The sequence below is a fragment of the Odocoileus virginianus genome, chromosome 6 (genome assembly GCF_023699985.2).
Source record: "Odocoileus virginianus isolate 20LAN1187 ecotype Illinois chromosome 6, Ovbor_1.2, whole genome shotgun sequence".
Lineage (NCBI taxonomy): Eukaryota > Metazoa > Chordata > Mammalia > Artiodactyla > Cervidae > Odocoileus > Odocoileus virginianus.
The window spans coordinates 17,722,045-17,743,019 of record NC_069679.1 but is presented as its reverse complement, the minus strand read 5'-3'; the positions used below and the strand labels follow the sequence as shown (position 1 = coordinate 17,743,019).

At 36.2% G+C, this 20,975-nt stretch overlaps 2 protein-coding genes across 2 annotated transcripts; one reads left to right on the top strand and one right to left on the bottom strand.

Moving 5' to 3' along the window:
• The first annotated feature begins 4,259 nt into the window (after positions 1-4,259).
• LOC110141688 (olfactory receptor 4F6-like) lies at positions 4,260-5,215 on the top strand. Its single transcript, XM_020900651.2, has one exon. The coding sequence runs from the start codon at positions 4,277-4,279 to the stop codon at positions 5,213-5,215; it is 939 nt and encodes a 312-aa protein (XP_020756310.2). The 5' UTR covers positions 4,260-4,276.
• Positions 5,216-17,568: 12,353 nt separating this feature from the next.
• LOC110141685 (olfactory receptor 4F4-like) lies at positions 17,569-20,525 on the bottom strand. Its single transcript, XM_020900646.2, has 2 exons — positions 20,472-20,525; positions 17,569-18,498 (listed from the first exon to the last, which is right to left on the bottom strand). Exons 1-2 carry the CDS (start codon positions 20,523-20,525, stop codon positions 17,569-17,571), a joined length of 984 nt encoding a protein of 327 aa, XP_020756305.2.
• Positions 20,526-20,975: the final 450 nt, after the last annotated feature.

Genomic DNA, 20,975 nt, shown 5'->3' with positions numbered 1-20,975 from the left:
GATTCATGGGGTCACAAAGAGTCAGACACGACTGAGCGACTGAACTGAACTGAACTGAAAAGTTATTGAAAGAGTTTAGGCAGACTATAAGCAATCAGATAACTCTTAGATTGCTTTCTCTCTTTTCTTTTACTCTCAATAGCTTACCTATTTTTTCCTGTTTATTCACCTTTAAAAAAACCCATCTCAATTCTTAATCAATCAAGAAATGCATCAATACACATGCACACACATGCCTCCAGAAACGATGGTGTTTAAAACATAAAAATGCAAAGGTTACACCCCAAGATGGACCACTTGCTTAGAATTTTTTTTATACTGATAATTTTGATTCAGAAAAGAGTTGATCATCTCTTTGTAAAGTTTCATCTTATTTTTTTCAATATTTGTGTTATATTTTTTCATTTAATATGCTCAGCATCTTGAATTTTTATTTCTATTTTACAAAATTTATGATTTTTATTAAAAATGTTAATTCTTTGTAAATGTTATCTAAAATGCAGATGTAAGGATTTTAGGAAGTTCAAGTCACATATACTCATTCACAGTTTAGTAATATTTCTTAAAGGTTAAACATTTGTTCTTTAAGGTGTTTTTACATGCATACAAATAGAATCATGCTATTGACTTTATTCTACAAGATTTTTCACTTTAGGCCTCTGTAATATAGAATTATATCACTGCTTTTACTATACCATATCAGTATCAGTAACCTCAGTGATTGTCCCACTTCTTCTGTTCAATTCTACTCTGATTTACCTAGTTATTGTCTATAAAATTCTAAATCTAGTGCCCTTTTGTCAGGGTCTCCTGGTATCACCCCTGTCATATTTTACTTTGGCTACAATACCTGCTCCATCTCCATAACCCTCAGGATGTTCATTTCTGCCTGGCCTAGCTGCCCTCAAATCTGTTATTGGCTATAGTGTTTCTATGGTGGTGCTCCTACTTGCCTATGTGGTGCAGGCTGTGCCCAAACTGGAAACTGGGCATGATGCACAGTGGCATAAGGAGAAGTGATGACCTGGGAAAGAATATGTGTTAGTGGTGAAGACCTGGAAGAAAGCTTGATGAGGGTAGTACAAGTGGAGGACACATGGTATTCAATTCAGGTGTGGAATAAGCATTAATAATGTTAGGTTATAAAAAGGGAAGGTAATTTAGAAAATCTTATAAGGTAAAAAAGAAATTAATTATATTAGAACCCTTTGAAACTGATATTTTACTTTTTTAATCTAGTGAAACACCAATTTCATATGATTCAAACTGATGGTTATATACACACACACATGCTGAGATCAACATTCTTTTGCTTATCCTTTATGTCTCTTTTCCAGGCTTAAGTTTTTGAAATTGTGTTTTCTATAATTTTATTTTGTATGCTGCTTTTTAAAATTTAAGGTTCATTATAAAATTTTTCATGATATTTTTCTACTTATTAGGTTGAGTGGTTTTCCCATTTGGATGCACTATTGTATTGAAATTTAATTTATTATTGTTTTGAATTTAGGTTATATACAATTTTTATTTTTCTCATAGCTAAGTATTTTATCTCATCTGTTGTTATTACCTTAAGAAAAATTTCTTGTAATGGGAGTCTTAATTATAAGGCAAGTTTTAAATATTTGATATAGATTTTGAAATTGTGTTCAGGACAAGGTGTATGAATTTGTACTCTTGAATTACATAGTATGAAAGAGCCTGTGTCCTCAGAACCTCAGAAATTTTTTTAACTCTGACAGTTTTCTACAAACATAATAACAACTCCATAGTATCTTGGTTTGTCATTATATTTAATGACTATTTCTCCACATTTATTTTTTTAACTTATATAGATACTTTAGATTTTGAATCTGAAACTGTAATTTTTTTTTCTGCATGATTTGCACATGTGGGCATATGCTGAGATTTCTTTCACACAAAGGGTTATCTAAAAACAAGCCTCCATTTTCAAGTATGTTTCTGTTTCCTTAATTTTTTTTTTTAATTATCAATTTTAGTTGTGGTTGTAAGGTAAGATATTCAGTTTATTTTTGACAGGTTTGGTAAGCTGTATCAACACCCATTTATGGGCAAATTAATTGTTTCTATGCTGATTTGATAATGGCCCTTAGACTTCTAATCTGTCTCTCTCCCTTCCCTCTAATGCCTTCTACTACATTCTTTTTTTAAAAATTGATTTTTACTGGAATGTAGTTGCTTTACAATGTTGTGTTAGTTTCTACTGTATGGCAAAATGAATCAGTCATATATATATGTATATAATATATGTGTATATTATATACATATGTATATACATATGTTTGTGTGTGTATATATATATATATATATATATATATATATATATATATATAAATAATCTCCTCTCCCATTTGGACTTCCTTCCAATTCAGATCATCACATTGCATTAAGTAGAATTCTCTGTACTATAAAGTATGTTCTCATTCATTATCTCTTTTATACATAGTACCATATATATGTGTCAATCCCAATCTCCCAATTCCTCCCACCTCTCTATTTCCCCCTTAATATCCACATATTTCTTCTCTATGTCTGTGTCCCTATTTCTGCTTTTCAAGTAAAATCATCTATAAGGTTCTTCTAGAGTCAACATATATGCATTAATATATGGTACTTGTTTTTCTCTGACTTACTTCATACTGTGTGGCAGACTCTAGGTCCATTCACATCTCTGCAAATGACCCATGTTCCTTCCTTTTTATGACTGACTCACATTCCACTGTATATATGTACCATGTCTTCTTTATCCATCCCTCTGTTGGTGGGCATTTAGGTTGCTTCCATATTCTGGCTATTGTAAATAGTGCTGCTGTGAATATCAGGGTGCATGTATTTTTTTGAATTATGGTTTTCTTTGGGTGTAAGTCCATTAGTGGGATTGCTGGGTCATACTGTAGTTATATTTTTGATTTTTTAAGGATCTCTATACTGTTTTCCATAGTGTCTATATCAATTTACACTCCCACCAACAGTGCATGAGGGTTCCCTTTTCTCCACATCCTCTCCAGCATTTCTTGTTTGTAGATTTTTTGATGATGGCCATTCCGATTGGTGTAAGCTGATACCTCATTGTAGTTTCGCTTTTCATATCTCTGATAAATAGTGATGTTCATGAGTTTGTTGGCAATTTGTTTGTCTTCATTGGAGAAATGTCTAGATCTTCAGCCAAGTTTTTGATTTTTTTTTTTTGGATATTGAGCTGCATGAGTACTCTTGCCTGGAAAATCCCATGGATGGAGGAGCCTCTAGGCTGCAGTCCGTGGGGTCGCTAGGAGTCGGACACGACTGAGTGACTTCACTTTCACTTTTCACTTTCATGCCCTGGAGAAGGAAATGGCAACACACTCCAGTATTCTTGCTTGGAGAATCCCTGGGATGGGGGATCCACAGAGTCAGTCATGACTTAAGTGACTTAGCAGCAGCAGCAGAGCTGCATGAACTGCTTGTGTATTTTGGAGATTAATCCTTTGTCTGTTGCTTTGTCTGCAAATATTTTCTCCTATTCTGAAGGCTGTGTTTTCATCTTGTTTATGATTTCCTTTGCAGTGCAAAAAGATTTTAAGTTTAATTAGTTTATTAAATTCTTTACTTTGAAGCTACTGTAAATTTTTTAAAGCACAAATATGATATGTCACTATTCTGCCTCAGTGGGTTTCTATCACTTCTAAAATATGGATCAAATTCCTAACACACCTATAGAATTTTACCTTGATCAGACCTGTACTGGTTGTCTTCACAATAGTTTCCATACCTTTCCTCTGTAAAGATCACTTTCCTCTGGATAGATCACTTTTCCTATTTTTCCTCATTTACTTAACTCCATTCCTCACATAGATCTTACCATGAACATCTTCCAGGTCAGGGTAGATGACATGACTTTGAAGCTCTTATAGTCCTCTACGCACTTTGTTTTTGTTTTTTCAAATATCATAGCACCTTTTTATTCATCTGGTAATGTAAGTAGTTACTTAATGCCTAGGTTCACAACTAGGTTAATGACAGACTTCATTTTAACCCCAGAATGGGGCACAGTGCCAAGAACATGTGAGGTCTTCGTGGTAGCTTCTCGATGAGTATTTGATAATGAACAAACTCTTGTCTGAATTTTTAAAAGACATTTTGTGATCCAGAGTGAAGAGTTTCTTTAATATCAGAATTTGAAGCACAGTGATGTCTACTTCTTTCAGTATCTCTGGCGTGTTCTTTGTAACTAACTTTATTTGTTCCTTTCAGGTAAAAGTCATTAACAAAGTCAATGAGTAAAGAAAATGACTCTTCTGTGTCTGAATTTGTATTCCTGGGGCTTTCTACCTCCAGACCAGTGCAGAATTTCCTCCTTGCCTTCTCTACAGTGTTTTATGTAATAATTGTTCTGGGTAATCTCCTTGTTGTGATTACAGTGACCTTTGACCCTCATCTACACTCCCCCATGTACTTCCTTTTAGCCAACCTCTCATTTATTGATTTGTGTTTTTCTACCTTAACAGTTCCTAAGATGATCTCTGACCTGTACTCTGAATGCAAAACCATATCCTTCCAGGGGTGTGTCACTCAGATATTTATCCTTCACATCCTGGGTGGATCTGAGATGGTGCTGCTCACTGCCATGGCCTTAGACCGATACGTGGCCATATGTAAGCCCCTGCACTATCTGACCATCATGAGCCCACGGGTGTGCCTTTTGCTTCTGTGTGGTGCTTGGGCTATTGGCCTCATTCACTCAGTGGTCCAGTTAGCTTTTGTGATCCATTTGCCTTTCTGTGGTCCTAATGAAATTGATAGCTTTTACTGTGACCTTCCTTGGTTTATCAAACTTGCCTGCATAGATTCCTACAGAATGGAATTCATGGTCACTGCCAACAGTGGGTTCATATCCATGGGCACTTTCTTCTTACTGATTGTGTCCTACGTTTTCATCCTGGTCACTGTATGGAAACGCTCTTCAGGTGGTTTGTGCAAGGCCCTCTCCACTCTGTCAGCACACGTCACTGTGGTGGTTCTGTTCTTTGGACCATGCATCTTTGTTTATATGTGGCCATTTCCCACGGTGCCAGTGGATAAGTTTCTTGCCATTTTAGACTTTCTGGTTACACCCATCCTGAATCCTGCCATTTACACACTGAGGAACAAGGACATGAAGATGGCTATGAGGAGCCTGAGTAGTCAGCTCCTGAGTTGGAGGAAGGTCTCCTAAGTAGCTCATGGAAGCCCAAGTTACTTCAAACGACTTCATGTAATACAAATGCTTAAATAAATATATAAAAATTGGGGCTTTAAAATTTTTTTTAAGACAGTCACCATTTTATAGTATTCTGACTAGACCATTGATTATGAGGTTACATTGAATTCTCTGGGTAACAAGTTGTTTGCTGGCCAAATTAAAACCCTGGGAAATGTTTGGTGGAAGATTTTGAAAAAGCATCAGTTGCAGACTTTGAATCTTCTGAGTATACAGTCTACACATTAAAATACCTGAATTCAGTTAGTCAATTAAATTTGAGCAATTCATTAACATAACTAATATTATCAAACTTTGTGGGAACTATGAAACATCCAATTGTCCTTTGATTTTAACCTAGGATAGGAAAATTTTATTTTTTTTTTGAAAGACAAAAATTACATAAGCGAAGATTTAAAACCTGTGGCAATAAAATGGTGTAAAAAAAGTAGCAGACAGAAGTGATAATGTAGTATAATAAGGGGAGACTGACAGATGTGAGGAAAGCATGAGAGAGAGACTCAGAAATACTATGTTTCATGAATTTGAAACTATGCTCCAATTGTTTGCCTCAATTTCAATGGACTCAACTCATCTCCACTTGGCTTAGGGCAGGGAAATTTATGTATACATTGCTGTATCATGCTGTTTGAAATTGTGACTTAATCCATCAATGAATATTCCTCAAACATCGGAACATACTGACTTGATCATATCCTGGCTGGTATTATTATTATCCAACAACTGCTCTATCCAAATTGTTTGCTGACTATATTTCTCTGGTAACTTATCTTTTATACTCCTTTTTGCCTCAAAACATGGTATCAATATGTGTTAGTGTCTGTAATCTGTATAAATTACAAAACTGATTTAATTTATGGTTTGCTTTGTTAACTAGAAGACTGAGCCAAATTCCCTGCAAAACTATGTTTGAGTGTTTGTGATCCGAGATTCTTTTAGGATTATACAATCAGTTGTATATTTTATATTTTTCTTGTTTGTTGCTTTTATTTGTATTTTTAGTATATTCTTGTTAGGTACATTAATTGAAAAGAACAGTGTAAAGCCAGATTTCTATTTGAACAATTTATCTTACTTTTGAAACTAGCAAGAGAAGGAAAAAGACTAAAGTTCTAAGCACAAAAGTTCTGAAGGGCAAAACTGAATCACCTGAACTCTTCAGAGTGAGGAGACAAAGATCTTTTAGAATCATAATCCAAACTTGGAAAGGATGTATTCAAGGAACAAGAACAAACTTGAGTGTACCAAGTCTTATGAAAACTGCATTCAGATTCAAATAGGCTCAGTACTTGATTGGATTGAAGTACCTTAATCTTTTATGCCTCATAGAGGAGAGAGTAGATAGGTTGTGGAGAAATATTATGTCAGAACTACATGATCTTTTATGTACAATGTGTAAAATACAAAAAATAATTGTTTTAAATAATAATTATGGGATATGCAAGAAGAAGGGATATATGACTGAAAATTAAAAAGAAAATAGTTAATAGAAACAGACCACAGATACTCAATGGTTGAAATTAGCAAAGAGTGTAAACTAACTCATAAAATCAAATGTGACATTAGGAAGTTGAAAAACTGAATGTTAAATTACAGAGAGAAACAGTATCTAACAAAGAACGAAGTTATATTTTAGAAGCGAAAAAGAAATATGCTTCACAAGATGATGGAGGATTAGGTGGATGTGGAATACATGTCTCTCCACGGATACATCAGGAATACACCTTCAGACACAGAAGTGCATGCAGAACACCAGGTGAGAGTGGACAGGAGTACCTGACCAAAAGAAAAGAATATATAGATCTGAACAAAACTCGGTAGGATTAAGGAACTAGGGGGAAAAACAGGAGAGTTAGTAGGACTGGACCTGCCCTTGGTGGGTGGGAAAACTGAAGTAGGGGTCCGATCCCCACATTGGGGCAATTGTCTGAGTCAGAGGAGAAACATTTAAGGCTGAGAGTGAAACAGCTGATCTGTGACAGCCTAAATTGAATGAGAATCAGTCCTTGCCACAGCCATACATACCCCAGATAGGGATGCAGGTCCCCTGGAAGGTGCGGTGGATGGGAGCTGAAGTTTAGGGATTGTGGAGCAATCCCAGGGCGAGGGCTGCTGTTGACTGAGGAGAGACGGATTGAGGGGATGTGAGGGAGGAGACTGTGGTGGGAAATGCCTGTGGAGGAAAGCCAGGCAGCCATGGAAGCAAGGCAATACTGCTGAGTCATGCGTTAGGGGGTGGAGCCATCACTATAGCCCCTCTCTCCGCATACACCAGCATCAGCAGCTGAACAATAGAGACGCTGGCCCATCATATCCCTGACCACTGAACTAAAGAGCAGGATCCCACCCAGGGTGCACCTTTAAGTGCCTGACATGCTGATCTACAGAGTAGGACCCCAGCCAGGGGGGGCCCCTCTATGTGTCTGACCTTCCAAACAACCGAGAAGGACCCCAGGCAAGGGAACACTCTAAGTGCCTGAGCGGGGTTGGATGGGGGGAAGCTATGGAGAAAGGCTGGCCAAAGAGGCCTTCTGATCCCCAGCTACAAGGGGCTCAGAAAAAGACTCTGATAGGGCCATAGCTTCTGTGTCAGAGACTGTCCATGTCCCTGCCCACTAGGTGCCACCAGGGTCCCTACAAGCCAAGCAACTGCACCACCTTCACGCTTAACTCCCCCTGGGGCAGAGCTGCGACAGGCAAAAAGAGCCTTGTGTCTATGTGTGCAGGGTTGCTTCAGCAGTGTCCAACTCTGCGACCCTGTAGACTGTGGCCTGCCAGGCTTCTCTGTCAGGGAAGGGGGTTCTCCAGGCAAGAACACTGGCGTGTATTGACCAATACTGGTTGCCATACCCTTCTAGAGCACTATATTTCCTGCTGCCCTAGCCGCCAACTCCCCTGAGTACCTGGTGCTGCCAGAACCCAAGCGACCCAAGCAGCTGCACCACCTCCACACTTGGCCCTCACAGGGGCACACCCGAGTCCTCCAGGGCAGCCTCAGGAGCAAACCCTGGTGGACGACCTGCATGCAGAAGTGGAAATAAAACCACAGTTGAAACCCAGGGATAGTGTGGCTAAGGAAGAAGACCCAAAACCTTCCCACCAGCTGTACAAGCTGCAGATTAAATCCACACAATCAACTAGGCAGATCTGACTATGGAATATATAAAAGGTCATTGAGAGCTCCCACAAAAGACAAAGCACTAGTTCTGACACCTGTGGACATTGGAGGCAAGAACACAGAGAAATATGACCTGATTAGAATCTGAGCTAACCCCATAGCATGTCCAGAGATCAGCATAGTGTTGGAGGGCATCCCAGGAAGGTAAGATGGACTGTGACTTCCCAGAGACAGAAAGGACTCTGACAGCAGTGACTCAGGAAAAACATTTACTATTCTTATGTTTTGACTTGATCTGTAGATTCTTTTGGATTTTTTCCTTTTTGTTTTTCCTTTTTATCCCCCTCTTTTGTAGTTGTCAATTTTATTGGCATTATAAAATCTAATTAAGTTTTTGAGATTTTTTTTTTCCTCAGTCACATTTTTTATTGTTGATATAAATCTTTGCCTCTATGTTGGACTTTTGCAGTTCTGTGGAGTTTTCCTTTTTTTTTTTTTTTTCTCTTTTTTTAGTTTTAATTTAAAAAACAATTTTTACACCTAATATTTTCCCTAAATTTATTCCTTTGTTTGCTTTTCCTACTGCTCTTTTCCCCTTGCAGTAAATCTTTAATGCATATAAATCTTTTTCATCTACCTATCTTCTTTAACTTTGCATATCTATTCTTTCTTTTCTTTCTTTGCTTTCCTCTCAACATATTTGTTAGTTTTATTTTCAGTGCTTTATTCCCCACTTGGTGCCTTGCTTTAGTTTTGTTTTCCACCATGTGCTTTAGTTAGTTTTGTTCTGTAGATATAATTTTTGGTCTGTAGATATAATTTTTGGTTTCCTTTGTTCGCTGGGTCAATCTATTGTATTTTATTTTTATTGGACTGTTTTGATTTTGTTTATGGGTGTATATGTATATATGTGTATTCAGTCACACTTTTTATTGTTGTATTAAACCTCTGCCTCTATGTTGGGCTTTTGCAGTTCCGTGGAGTTTTCCTTTTTTGTTTCTTCCGTTTTTCTCTCTCCTTTTTAAAAATAATTTTAATTTTTTAAAACCTATTTTGGGGGGCATTTATTCCTTTGTTTGCCTTCCCTACTGTTCTTTTCCCCTTGCAGTTAATTTTCAATGTATATAAATCTTCTTCATCTACCTATATTTAACTTTGCATATATATTCTTTCTTTCATTTCTTTCTTTCCTCTCCTCTCAACATATTTGTTAGTTTTGTTTTCGTTACTTTATTCCCCACTTGGAACCTTATTTTAGTTTTGTTTTCCAGTTTGTGCTTTAGTTCGTTTTGTTCTTAACTGGTAAGTATAAATATTGATTTGCTTTGTTCACCTGGTCAATCTACTGTACTTTATTTTTTTTGGACAGTTTTGACTTTGCTCATGGGTGCATATGTATATGTGTATATTCCATTATTTTAATTATTATTTGCCTGATTTTCCACTGCCATTTGTCCAAGGTACATCTTTGGTTTTTCGTTTTTGGATATTTGTTTTAATCTCACTTAATGCCATAACAAAACACTTGTGGAATCTTCATTTCTGACCAGAGATAAAGCCCTGAGTCTTTGGAGTGGGAGCACGGACTCCAAGACCCTAGACCACCAGAGAGCTAACCCTGACAGTGAAAGTGAAGTCGCTCAGTCGTGTCCGACTCTTTGTGACCCCGTGGACTGTAGCCCACCAGGCTCCTCCATCCACGGGATTTTCCAGGCAAGAGTACTGGAATGGGTTGCCATTTCCTTCTCCAGGGGATCTTCCCAACCCCGGGATTGAACCCAGGTCTCCCACATTGTAGGCAGACGCTTTACTGTCTGAGCCTCCAATAGTGAGAACTCACACAAAGGAAACCACTTGAAAAGAAGACCTGGTGTCACCCAACCACCAGTAGCACCCTGTGCAGGACGCCTCATCTAAACAACAAAACAAAAATAAAAACCCAATCATTGTCAGACAAGATTACTAGCTGACTCAGCCAGACCCATCAGAGGAAAAACAAACAAAACTCAGCAAAAATCTCACCCTATAGGAAGCTTACACAAGCCACTGTACCAACCTTAGGAGGACAGAAACCAAAAGGTAGAGAGAATTCAACCTTGAAGCCTGGGAAAAGGAGACCTCAAGCACAGTAATTAAAAAAAAAAAAAAGAAAGAAAGAAAAAGCAGAGAAATACTACACAAATGGAGGGACAAACTAGAAACACAGAACTCCAAATAAATGAAAATGAAATAGGCAAACTACCTGAAAAAGAATTCAGAACAATGATAGTACAGATGATCAAAACCCTTGAAAACAAAATGGAGAAAATGCAAGAATCAATTAACAAAGACCTAGAAGAATTAAAGAATAAACATACAAGCAACACAATAACTGAAATTAAAAATACTCTAGAAAGAATCAATAGCAGAATATCTGAAGTAGAAGAATGAATCACTAAGCTGGAAGATAAAATGGTGGATATAACTTCTGAATAGCAGAATAAAGTAAAAAGAATGAAAAGAACTGAGGATAGTCTCAGAGACCTCTGGGACAATATCAAATGCACCAACATTTAAATTATAAGGGTCCCAGAAGAAGAATAGAAAAAGAAAGGTTATGAGAAAAATTTTGAAGAGATTATAGTTGAAAATTTCTGCAACATGAAAAAAGAAATAGTCAATCAAGTCCGAGAGGAACAAAGTATCCCATACAGGACAAACCCAAGGCAATACATGCCAAGACACATACTAATCAAACTAACAAAGACTAAACACAAAGAAAGAATATTAATAGCAACAAGGGAGAAGCAACAAGTACCATACAAGGGAAATGCTATACGCTTAACAGCTGATCTTTCAGCAGAAACTCTGCAGGCCAGAAGGGACTGACAGGGTATATTTAAAGTACTGAAAGGGAAAAATCTATAGCCAAGATTACTGTACCTGTCAAGGATCTCATTCAAATTGATAAAGGAAAAAAAGCTTTTCAGACAAGCAAAAGTTAAGAGAATTCAGTACCATCAAACAAGGTTCACAACAAATGTTAAACAGACTTGAATAGTCAAGAAATACAAGAGAAGGGAAAAAAAAGATGTACAAAATAAACCCCAAGCAGTTAAGAAAGTGGCAATAGGAACATATATGTCAATAATTAAATGTAAATGGATTAAATGCTCCAACAAAAAGACACAGACTGGCTGAATAGATTCAAAAACAAGACCCATATATATGCTGTCTACAAGAAATTCACTTCAGATCTCAAGACACATAGAGACTGAAAGTGAGAGGATGGAAAAATATATTCCATGCAAATGGGAAGCAAAAGAAAGCTGGAGTAGCAATCCTCATATCAGACAAAATAGACCTTAAAATAAAGAAGATTATAAGAAATAAAGAAGGACACTACACAATGATCAAGGAAGCAATCCAAGAAGAAGACATAACAATTGTAAATATCTATGCACCCAACATAGGAACATCTCAAAGCATAAGACAAACACTAACAGGCATAAAAGGAGAAATTGACAATAACACAATAATAGCAGGAGACTATAACACCCCACTCACACCAATGGTCAGGTCATCAAACCTGAAAATTAATAAGGAAACACAAATCTTAAATGATACATTAAATGAGATGGATCTCATTGATATCTTCAGGACATTCCATCCAAATGCAGAAGGATGAACCTTCTTCTCAAGTGCACATGGAACGTTCTCCAGGATAGACCACATCTTGGGTCACAAATCAAACCTCAGTAAATTTAAGAAAACTGAATTTGTATCAAGCATCTTCTCCAAACACAATGCTATGAGACTAGATATCAATTACAAGAAAAAAAACTGTAAGAAACACAAACACATGGAGATTAAACAACACATTTCTAAATAACCAATAGGTTAGTGAAGAAATTAAAAAAATTTCTAGAAGCAAATGACAATGAAAACATGACAATTCAAAACCTATGGGATGCAGTGAAAGCAGTCCTAAGAGGGAAGTTCATAGCGATACAATCCTACCTTAAGAAACGAGAAAAACATTGAATAGACAGCCTAACTTTACATGTAAAACAACTGGAAAAACAAGAACAAAAACCCCCCAAAATTAGTAGAAGGAAAGAAATCATAAAGATCTGAGCAGAAATACATGAAAAAGAAATGAAAGAAACAATAGTAAAGATTAATACAACTAAAAGCTGGTTCTTTGAGAAGATAAACAAAATGGACAAGCCTTTAGCCAGATTCATCAAGAAAAAAAAAGAGAATCAAATCAACAAAATTAGAAATGAAAAAGGAGAGGTTACAACAGACAATGCAGAATACAAAGGATTATAAGAGACTATTATGAACAATTATATGGCAATAAAATGAATAACCTTAAAGAAATGGACAGATTCTTAGAAAAGGTTCAATCTTCCAATACTAAATCAGGAAGAAATAAAAATTATGAACAACCCAATTACAAGCACTGAAATTGAAGCTGTGATCAAAAATCTCCCAAATACAAAGCCCCAGGACCAGATGGCTTCACAGGAGAATTCTATCAAATATATGGAATTTAAAAAGATGGTAATGATAACCCTATATGCAGGACAGAAAAAGAGACACAGGTGTATAGAATGGACTTTTGCACTCTGTGGGAGAAGGCGAGGGTGGGATGATCTGAGAGAGTAGCATTGAAACATGTATATTATCAAGTCTGAAACAGATCAAAAGCCCGGGTTGGATGCATGAGACAAGTGCTCAGGGCTGGTGCACTGGGAAGACTCAGAGGGATGGGATGGGGAGGGAGGTGGGAGGGGGGAATTAGAATGGGGAACACATGTAAATCCATGGCTGATTCCTGTCAATGTATGGCAAAAACCACTACAATATTGTAAAGTAATTAGCCTCCAACTAATAAAAATATATGGAAAAAAAAAAACAAATATTTAGAGAAGAGCTAACGCCTGTCCTTCTAAAACTCTTTCAAAAATTGCAGAGGAAGGCCACCATCACCCTGATGCCAAAACCAGACAAAGACAGCACAAAGAAAGAAAACTATGGGCCAGTATCACTGATGAGCATAGATTCAATAATTCTCAAAAAAATTTTAGCAAACAGAATTCAGCAACACATCAAAAAGTTCATACACCATGATCAAGTTGGGTTTATTACAGGAATACAAGGAGTCTTCAATATACACAAATCAATCAATGTGATACTCCATATCACAAATTGAAAGATAAAAAACATATGATAATCTCAATAGATGCAAGAAAGCCTTTAACAAAATTAAGCACCCATTTATGATTAAAACTCTTCAAAAAATGGGCATACCTCAGCCTTGTAAAGGCCATATATGAAAAGCCTACAGTAAACATTATTCTCAATGGTGAAAAATGGACAGCATTCCCCCTCAGATCAGGAACAAAACAAATGTTTCACCATTGTTATTCAACATAGTTCTGGAAGTCCTAGCTACAGCAGAGAAGAAAAAGAAATAAAAGGAATCCAGATCAGAAAAGAAGAAGTAAAGCTCTCACTGTCTGCAGATGGCATGATACTGTACATAGAAAACCCTAAAGATAGTATGGAAAAATTACTAGAGCTAATCAGTGAATTTAGTAAAGTTTCAGGATGCAAAATCAATACACAGTTGCATTTCTATATACGAACAATGAACAATCAGAAAGAGAGGTTAAGGAATCAATCCCATTCACCATTGCAACAAAAAGAATTAAATATCTAGGAATAAATTTACCTAAGGAGACAAAAGAACTATACACAGAAAATTATAAGACACTGATCAAAGAAATCAAAGAGGACATAAACAGATAGAGATATTCCATGTTCCTGGATAGGAAGAATCAATGTTGTGAAAATGACTACTACCAAATGCAATCTACAGATTCAGTGCAATCCCTATCAAATTACCAATGGCATTTTTCACAGAACTAGAACAAAAAATTTCACAATTCATATGGAAACACAAAAGAGCCCGAATAGCCAAAGCAGTCTTGAGAAAGAAGAATGGAGCTGGAGGAATCAAACCTTCCTGACTTCAGATCATATTACAAAGCTGCAGTCATCAAGACAGTATGGTTCTGGCACAAAAACAGGAATACAGACCAATGGAACAAGATAGAAAGCCAAGAAATAAACCCATGCACCTATGGGTACCTTATTTTTGACAAAGGAGGCAAGAATATACAATGGGGCAAAGACAGTCTCTTCAATAAATGGTGCTGGGAAAACTGGACAGTTATATTCAAAAGAATGAAATAGAATGCTTCCTAACACCATACATATGGATAAACTCAAAATGGATTAGAGACCTAAATGTAAGACCAGAAACTATAAAACTCTTAGAGGAAAACATAGGTAGAACACTTGATGACATAAATCAAAGCAAGATCCTCTATGACCCACCTCTTAGAGTAATGGAAATAAAAACAAAAGTTAACAAGTGGGGCCTGATTGAACTTAAAAGCTTTTGCACAGCCAAGGAAACTATAAGCAAGGTGAAAAGACTTCCCTCAGAATGGGAGAAAATAATAGCAAATGAAACAACTGACAAAGGATTAATTTCCAAAATATACAAGCTGCTCATACAACTCAATGCCAGAAAAACAAACAACCCAATCAAGAAGTGGGGAAAAGACTTAAACAGATATTTCTCCAAAGAAGACACCCAGATGGCTAACAAACACATGAAAAGATGCTTAACGTCACTCATGATTAGAGAAAGGCAAATTAAAACTATAATGAGATATCACCTCACACCAGTCAGAATGGCCCTCATCAAAAAGTCTACAAACGATAAAGGCTGGAGAGGGTGTGGAGAAAAGGGAGCCCTCTTGCACTGTTGGTGGGAATGTAAACTGATACAGCCACTATGGAAGATGGTATGGAGATTTCTTAAAAAGCTAGGAATTAAACCACCCTATGACCCAGCAATCCCACTCCTAGGCATATACCCTGAAGAAACCAAAGTTGAAAAAGACACATGTATCCCATTGTCCACTGGAGCACTCTTTACAATAGCTAAAACATGGAAGCAACCTAGATTTCCAACAGATGAATGGATAAAGAGGTTGTGGTACATATACTAAATGGAATATTACTCAGCCATAAAAACAAATGCATTTGAGTCAGTTCTGACTAGGTGGATGAACCTAGAACCTATTGTACAGAGTAAAGTGAGTCAGAAAGAGAAAGATAAATATTGTGTTCTAACACATATAAACAGAACCTAGAAAAATGGTACAGAAGAATTTATTTTCAGGCAGCAATGGAGAAACAGACATAGAGAATAGACTTATGGACATGGGGGGAGGGGAGGAGAGGGTGAGATGTATGGAAAGAGTATAATATGGAAACTTACATTACCATGTAAAATAGATAGCCAACAGGAATTTGTTGTATGCCTCAGGAAGCTCAAACAGGGGCTTTGTATCAATCTAGAGGGGTGAAATGGGGCAGGAGATGGGAGGGAGGTTCAAAAGGGAGGAAAATATATATACCTATGACTGATTCATGTTGAGGTTTGACAGAAAACAACAAAATTCTGTAAAGTAATTATCCTTCAATAAAAAGAAAATGAAAAGAAATGTGAAATTATGAATTTGTTTTTGTTTTTTTTTAGTTACAAAGTCGTGTCCAAGTCTTTGTGATCCCATGGACTGTAGCCCACTAGGCAACTCTGTCCTTGGGATTTCTCAGGCCAAAATACTGTAGTGGCTTTAAAACAGGATGTGCAAAGCATAAGGAAAAACATCAATGTTATAGATAACATTCATAGAGATTAATTAGACAAGTTAATAGATAGTATAGACAAGTTAATATAGACAATATAATATAGGCAATATAATATAATATAGACAAGTTAATAGTATAAAAACTGAGTATGCAGATGTAGAAAAATTTTAAAAATCAGAATACATATCATATATACATATATGATCATATGTGTATTATATATACATACATACATATACATATTACATATACATACATATACATATACATACATATATACATACACATATTAAAATGGCAGTTATTTTATTTAAGGGTTTATTCCTGAGATTCTCTATTAGAAATGTTACAAAATGCACAAGACAATGTCATCTTTAAAAAGTAATGTGAAATTTGAAGTATATCTAGATCCACTGATTTCAGATAATTGGATATAAATTTATATAAAATTTTGAGGCCCAGAGTAGGAAGCTTTCTGAACAAAGCTTTGTTTTGTTATAGGTAGTAATGAATAATGCACAAACTCTGTACATAATCTAGTTCTTAAAGATTATGTGAACACTTCAGTGAATTAAATGGATAGTTTATTTCAAAACTAGATATTTTGACTCACCTGTATAATAAACTGCCTAGCCCATTTATGAATAGGAAGGGAAAAAGCAAAATCTCCAAAAGCCATCTTTGTATTGAATATGTATCTCTTAAAGACACTGTTTCAGAAATGACTGAGACATGATGTTGAGGACACAACACTCTCTCCAGATTATGATTATGACTCAAATTTCTTTCTGAATATGATTAGGAATACTTAATGATTCCCTCTATAGCTATCTCTCTAGAAGGTAACCAGAATGTTAACTAATCAATAGACTAATTTATCAATTTGTAAAATAAAAATAGCAGTATTCAATGCACTGGCTTGGTGGTAAAGAATCTGCTTGCCAATGCAGGAGATATGGGTTTGATCCCTGAGTAGGGAAAATCTTGTAGGAAATGGCAACCCACTCCATTGGAAAATTCCATAGACAGAGGAGCCTGGTGGGCTACAGTCTGTGGCATCACGAAGAGTCAGACATGACTGTGCATGCACAAACCTCTGCCTTCAGTGTACAAACTTATATAAAAAAAAAGTTAGAGAAGATCCACATGAAATGTTTTGCTAGAAGAAATGCATAACAGATTAGAAAATTTCCAGGTGTGATGGTCTTTGTTGGAGTAGCAGTACAGATAGTAATAATTAACATTAACATTGTTGTTAATTCCAAATCATCCTTGAGAACAACCAAAATCATAGCTCTAAAGACTGGCCAAATTTCCCAAACAGGGACTCATTTTAATAATACTGGAATGCTATAGAATTGACACAAAACTTTCACCAAGAGATACATATAGTTTCCATACGTGAATTGGGAATTATCACATTCTTATAATGTGAGATCATGAAATACCAACAGAAATCCATAGGCTATCATCATAGTCTCTTAATGGCATTTCTAATCTCTTTGTTTCTTAAAGTGTAAATAACTGGATTTAGTAGTGGTGTGATGGCTGCATAAAATACAGCAAGAAACTTGTCCACCCAAGTGATGTTGAGTGGAAACAGGTAGATGAAGATACAGGGCCCAAAGAATAACACGACCACTGTGATGTGGGCAGTGCAAGTGGAGAGAGCCTTGGATGCCCCATCCTTCGACTGATGGCAGAGAGTAAACAGAATGTAAGAGTAAGAGATCAGCAATAGAATGAAGCAGATGGTGGCAAGTACCCCACTGTCAGCATTTATCAACATTTCTAAAATATAAGTGTCCATGCAAGCTAGCTTGATCACCAATGGAATATCACAGAAAAAGCTATCCAATTCTCTGGGTCCACAGAAAGGCAATTGTATAATTATAGCTAGTTGGCTAATTGAATGCACAAAGCCAATGATCCATGATGTCATCACTAGCCGAATGCACATTTGTGTGTTCATAATGCTAGAGTAATGGAGTGGCTTACAGATGGCCACATAACGGTCATAGGCCATTGACACAAGAAGCACCATCTCACCCCCTCCAAAAAAATGTCCAAAAAAAATCTGACACATGCAGCTTCCAAAAGAGATGCTCTTATTTGCCTTGAGAAAGTCTGTAATCATTTTAGGAGTGGTAACTGATGAAAGGCATAAGTCAATGAATGAAAGATTGGCTAACAGGAAGTACATAGGGCAGTGGAGATGAAGGTCAGCAGTAATTAGAAGAACAATGAAGATGTTGCCTAAAATGGTGATTAAATAAAGTGAAGAAAATATCACTAGGAGGAAGGCCTGGAGCTCCCATGAATCACACAGCCCAAGAAAGATAAATTCAGACACTACAGACTGGTTACTTCTTCCATTTAGTTCAGTTTCTTCTAATTTTATCTGAAGAAAAGAAATGAAAATATATTTTCTGAATAAAGCAGTTTTCTTATTTATTGCTGAAGAAAGCATATCCTTACATAGGCACTTTGGAAAAAAAATTGTGCTTTTCTTATAAAGCTCAATACTCACACATCCTATAGTCTAGCAATTTCAGTCTCATTTGCATGCTTGAGATAAATTCTTACAACTTTATATATGGAGATATTTATAATTATGCACATAAACAGGAAAATGGAATATTCAGAAACATAGCAAATAAAGTACAACTATATAAAATGACAGAGATGTAGCTTTTTGGGACATGGTAATGAAGGAAAAAGAGATTAGCATAATTTTTATAAAATGAATAGCAATAGAAAATGCTGTATTTTGTAGGAACTTCTATATATAACTATGTATTAAAAAATGATGTAAGTAACTCCAACTCTGGGCAGCTAAGGATCAGGATAAGGATGCACATATTATCAGCTATATGATATTATAACTATTTAAGTCTTATATTAGTTATGTTTTATAGTTATAGCTTTATTATTAAATAAACAAGTAAATCCAAAATTGCCATTAGAAATGGTGTGAATATACTATGAATCAAGAATTATGATCAATTCAATACTGTGGACCTGAGGTTTAGTCTGGATTTACCCTCACTGTTGTCTGTAGCTGAAGCTATTGATGATATTGTTTTTGTTTAAATCCACAGAGTTATCAGGTACCAAGGATGAAAATAAAAATAAAATTAGAAAGCTATAGATACAGGAGGGGCTTTTACTTTTTTCCAGTGTGGTAAACAGGAATTTACTGAATATTTTCTTACTATGAACTGTGATCACTTTTGAGCACTTCAGTGAAAAAGAAACAGATTGTAAGTGGTGTATGTTATATCAAAGAATAAAAGCTTATGCCAGCCTTTTCACCTAATGCTAACTTAATAGGCTTTAAATATTACTTTAGTTAAATTAGAAAGGGCAAAATATTGCTACTAGGATAACTATATTAAAACTATATTAACAACACGTTAAAATTACTTATGTAAATCAGCATGTAATTTTCAACTTTACCTTAAGTAGAAGTAACTGTAAAGATTCTACGAGTATAACTATAAAATCAAATGAGTTAGAGCAGAACTCACAAAAAAACTCAAGAAAAATTAAAAAGTAAAAATTTTAAAACTGGGCAACTTTAATTTTCATTTTTGAGCTGGTAACTTCAGGGTCAGGGGAAAACTAAACCTCTGTTTCTTTCTCTCTCCCTGCCACACTCTCTGAATACTTCTCATTATGCCAGAAATTTTCATCCACATTGTCTATAATCTTCACCTTAACCAAATAAAAATGAACGAAATATATCTTACTCTTCTGAGTTTGGCTCCTAGTGTAGCCTGTTAGAGTCTCAGAGCTGGGAAACAGCATGACTGGAGTGCAATCCCAGTGCTCTCTGAGGCCAGTCCTGCATCTGTGCTGTCATTCTGCATCTCCTGTTCAGTTCCAAGAGCATAATTCCATCCCCAGGGTAACTATTGGCTACTGTAGGCTTTGAGAGATTTCTTTCCATAATCTCTATCAGGTTCCTTCCTGAGTTAAATTAGTAACCATCACTTTTCTCAATATTTGGAAATTTCTGTTAATTACAGTTATGTATCTGTGCCTAGAATACAGTTTTCCTTAACTCAAGAGAACTGTAGACCCTGATGATTGTGGATCTGTGAAGACCTGAATACTACCTCAAAAAGGGGACCTACGGAGTTGCAAGACTGTGTAGAAGTTACTTATTTTGATGATATATAGAGTCCAGAAGTTCCAAGATGTACCTTGGAGAAGAAACTCTTGATATTTCTGAAAGCTATGCATAATTCCAAACCATTCTAATTAGTGTGTATGGGAATATGGCATTAAAACATTTCCTTAAATATGACAGAGGAAGGGAACTAAGGGGGAAGTTAAGAAATTGACAAAGTGTAGAGTGTATCTTCTTACCAGAGAGACACCATATTTGACCACATTTTTTCCCCAGGATAAAGCATTCTCCATATTCTAAATAGAATCTGAAATAGAATCATATTGCATCAAAGCAAAGTATCCACTTTCTGTTGTGACCAGCATTTATGGGGGAGTGTGAGGCATATATTTAGTGTAGAGAGTGGCCTCTGGAGTAGGAAACTCTCAAGCTACCCATGCTATGTTCCTTTGAGACCACTTTATTCTTGTCTCTCTGAATTGAGAATGTCATCTGGAAATTGTGCCTTTTGTCAAGGTCAGGATGAGGATAATAATAAAGTTCTAATGGTGGAGTTAAGCAGTTTTAAAACATTTCTTTGATTAACTTTTTAAAAAAGAAAAACAGTATTCCAGAACTAAGTTGCCATTTCTAGTCCCGGATGCCTTGGGTGAGTGGACATGGGCTGGCTAGCAGAGGGAGGTGAACCAGTTAGTGTGTGCATGCTCAGCTGCTGACTCAATAATGTACACCTAGTATGCCCA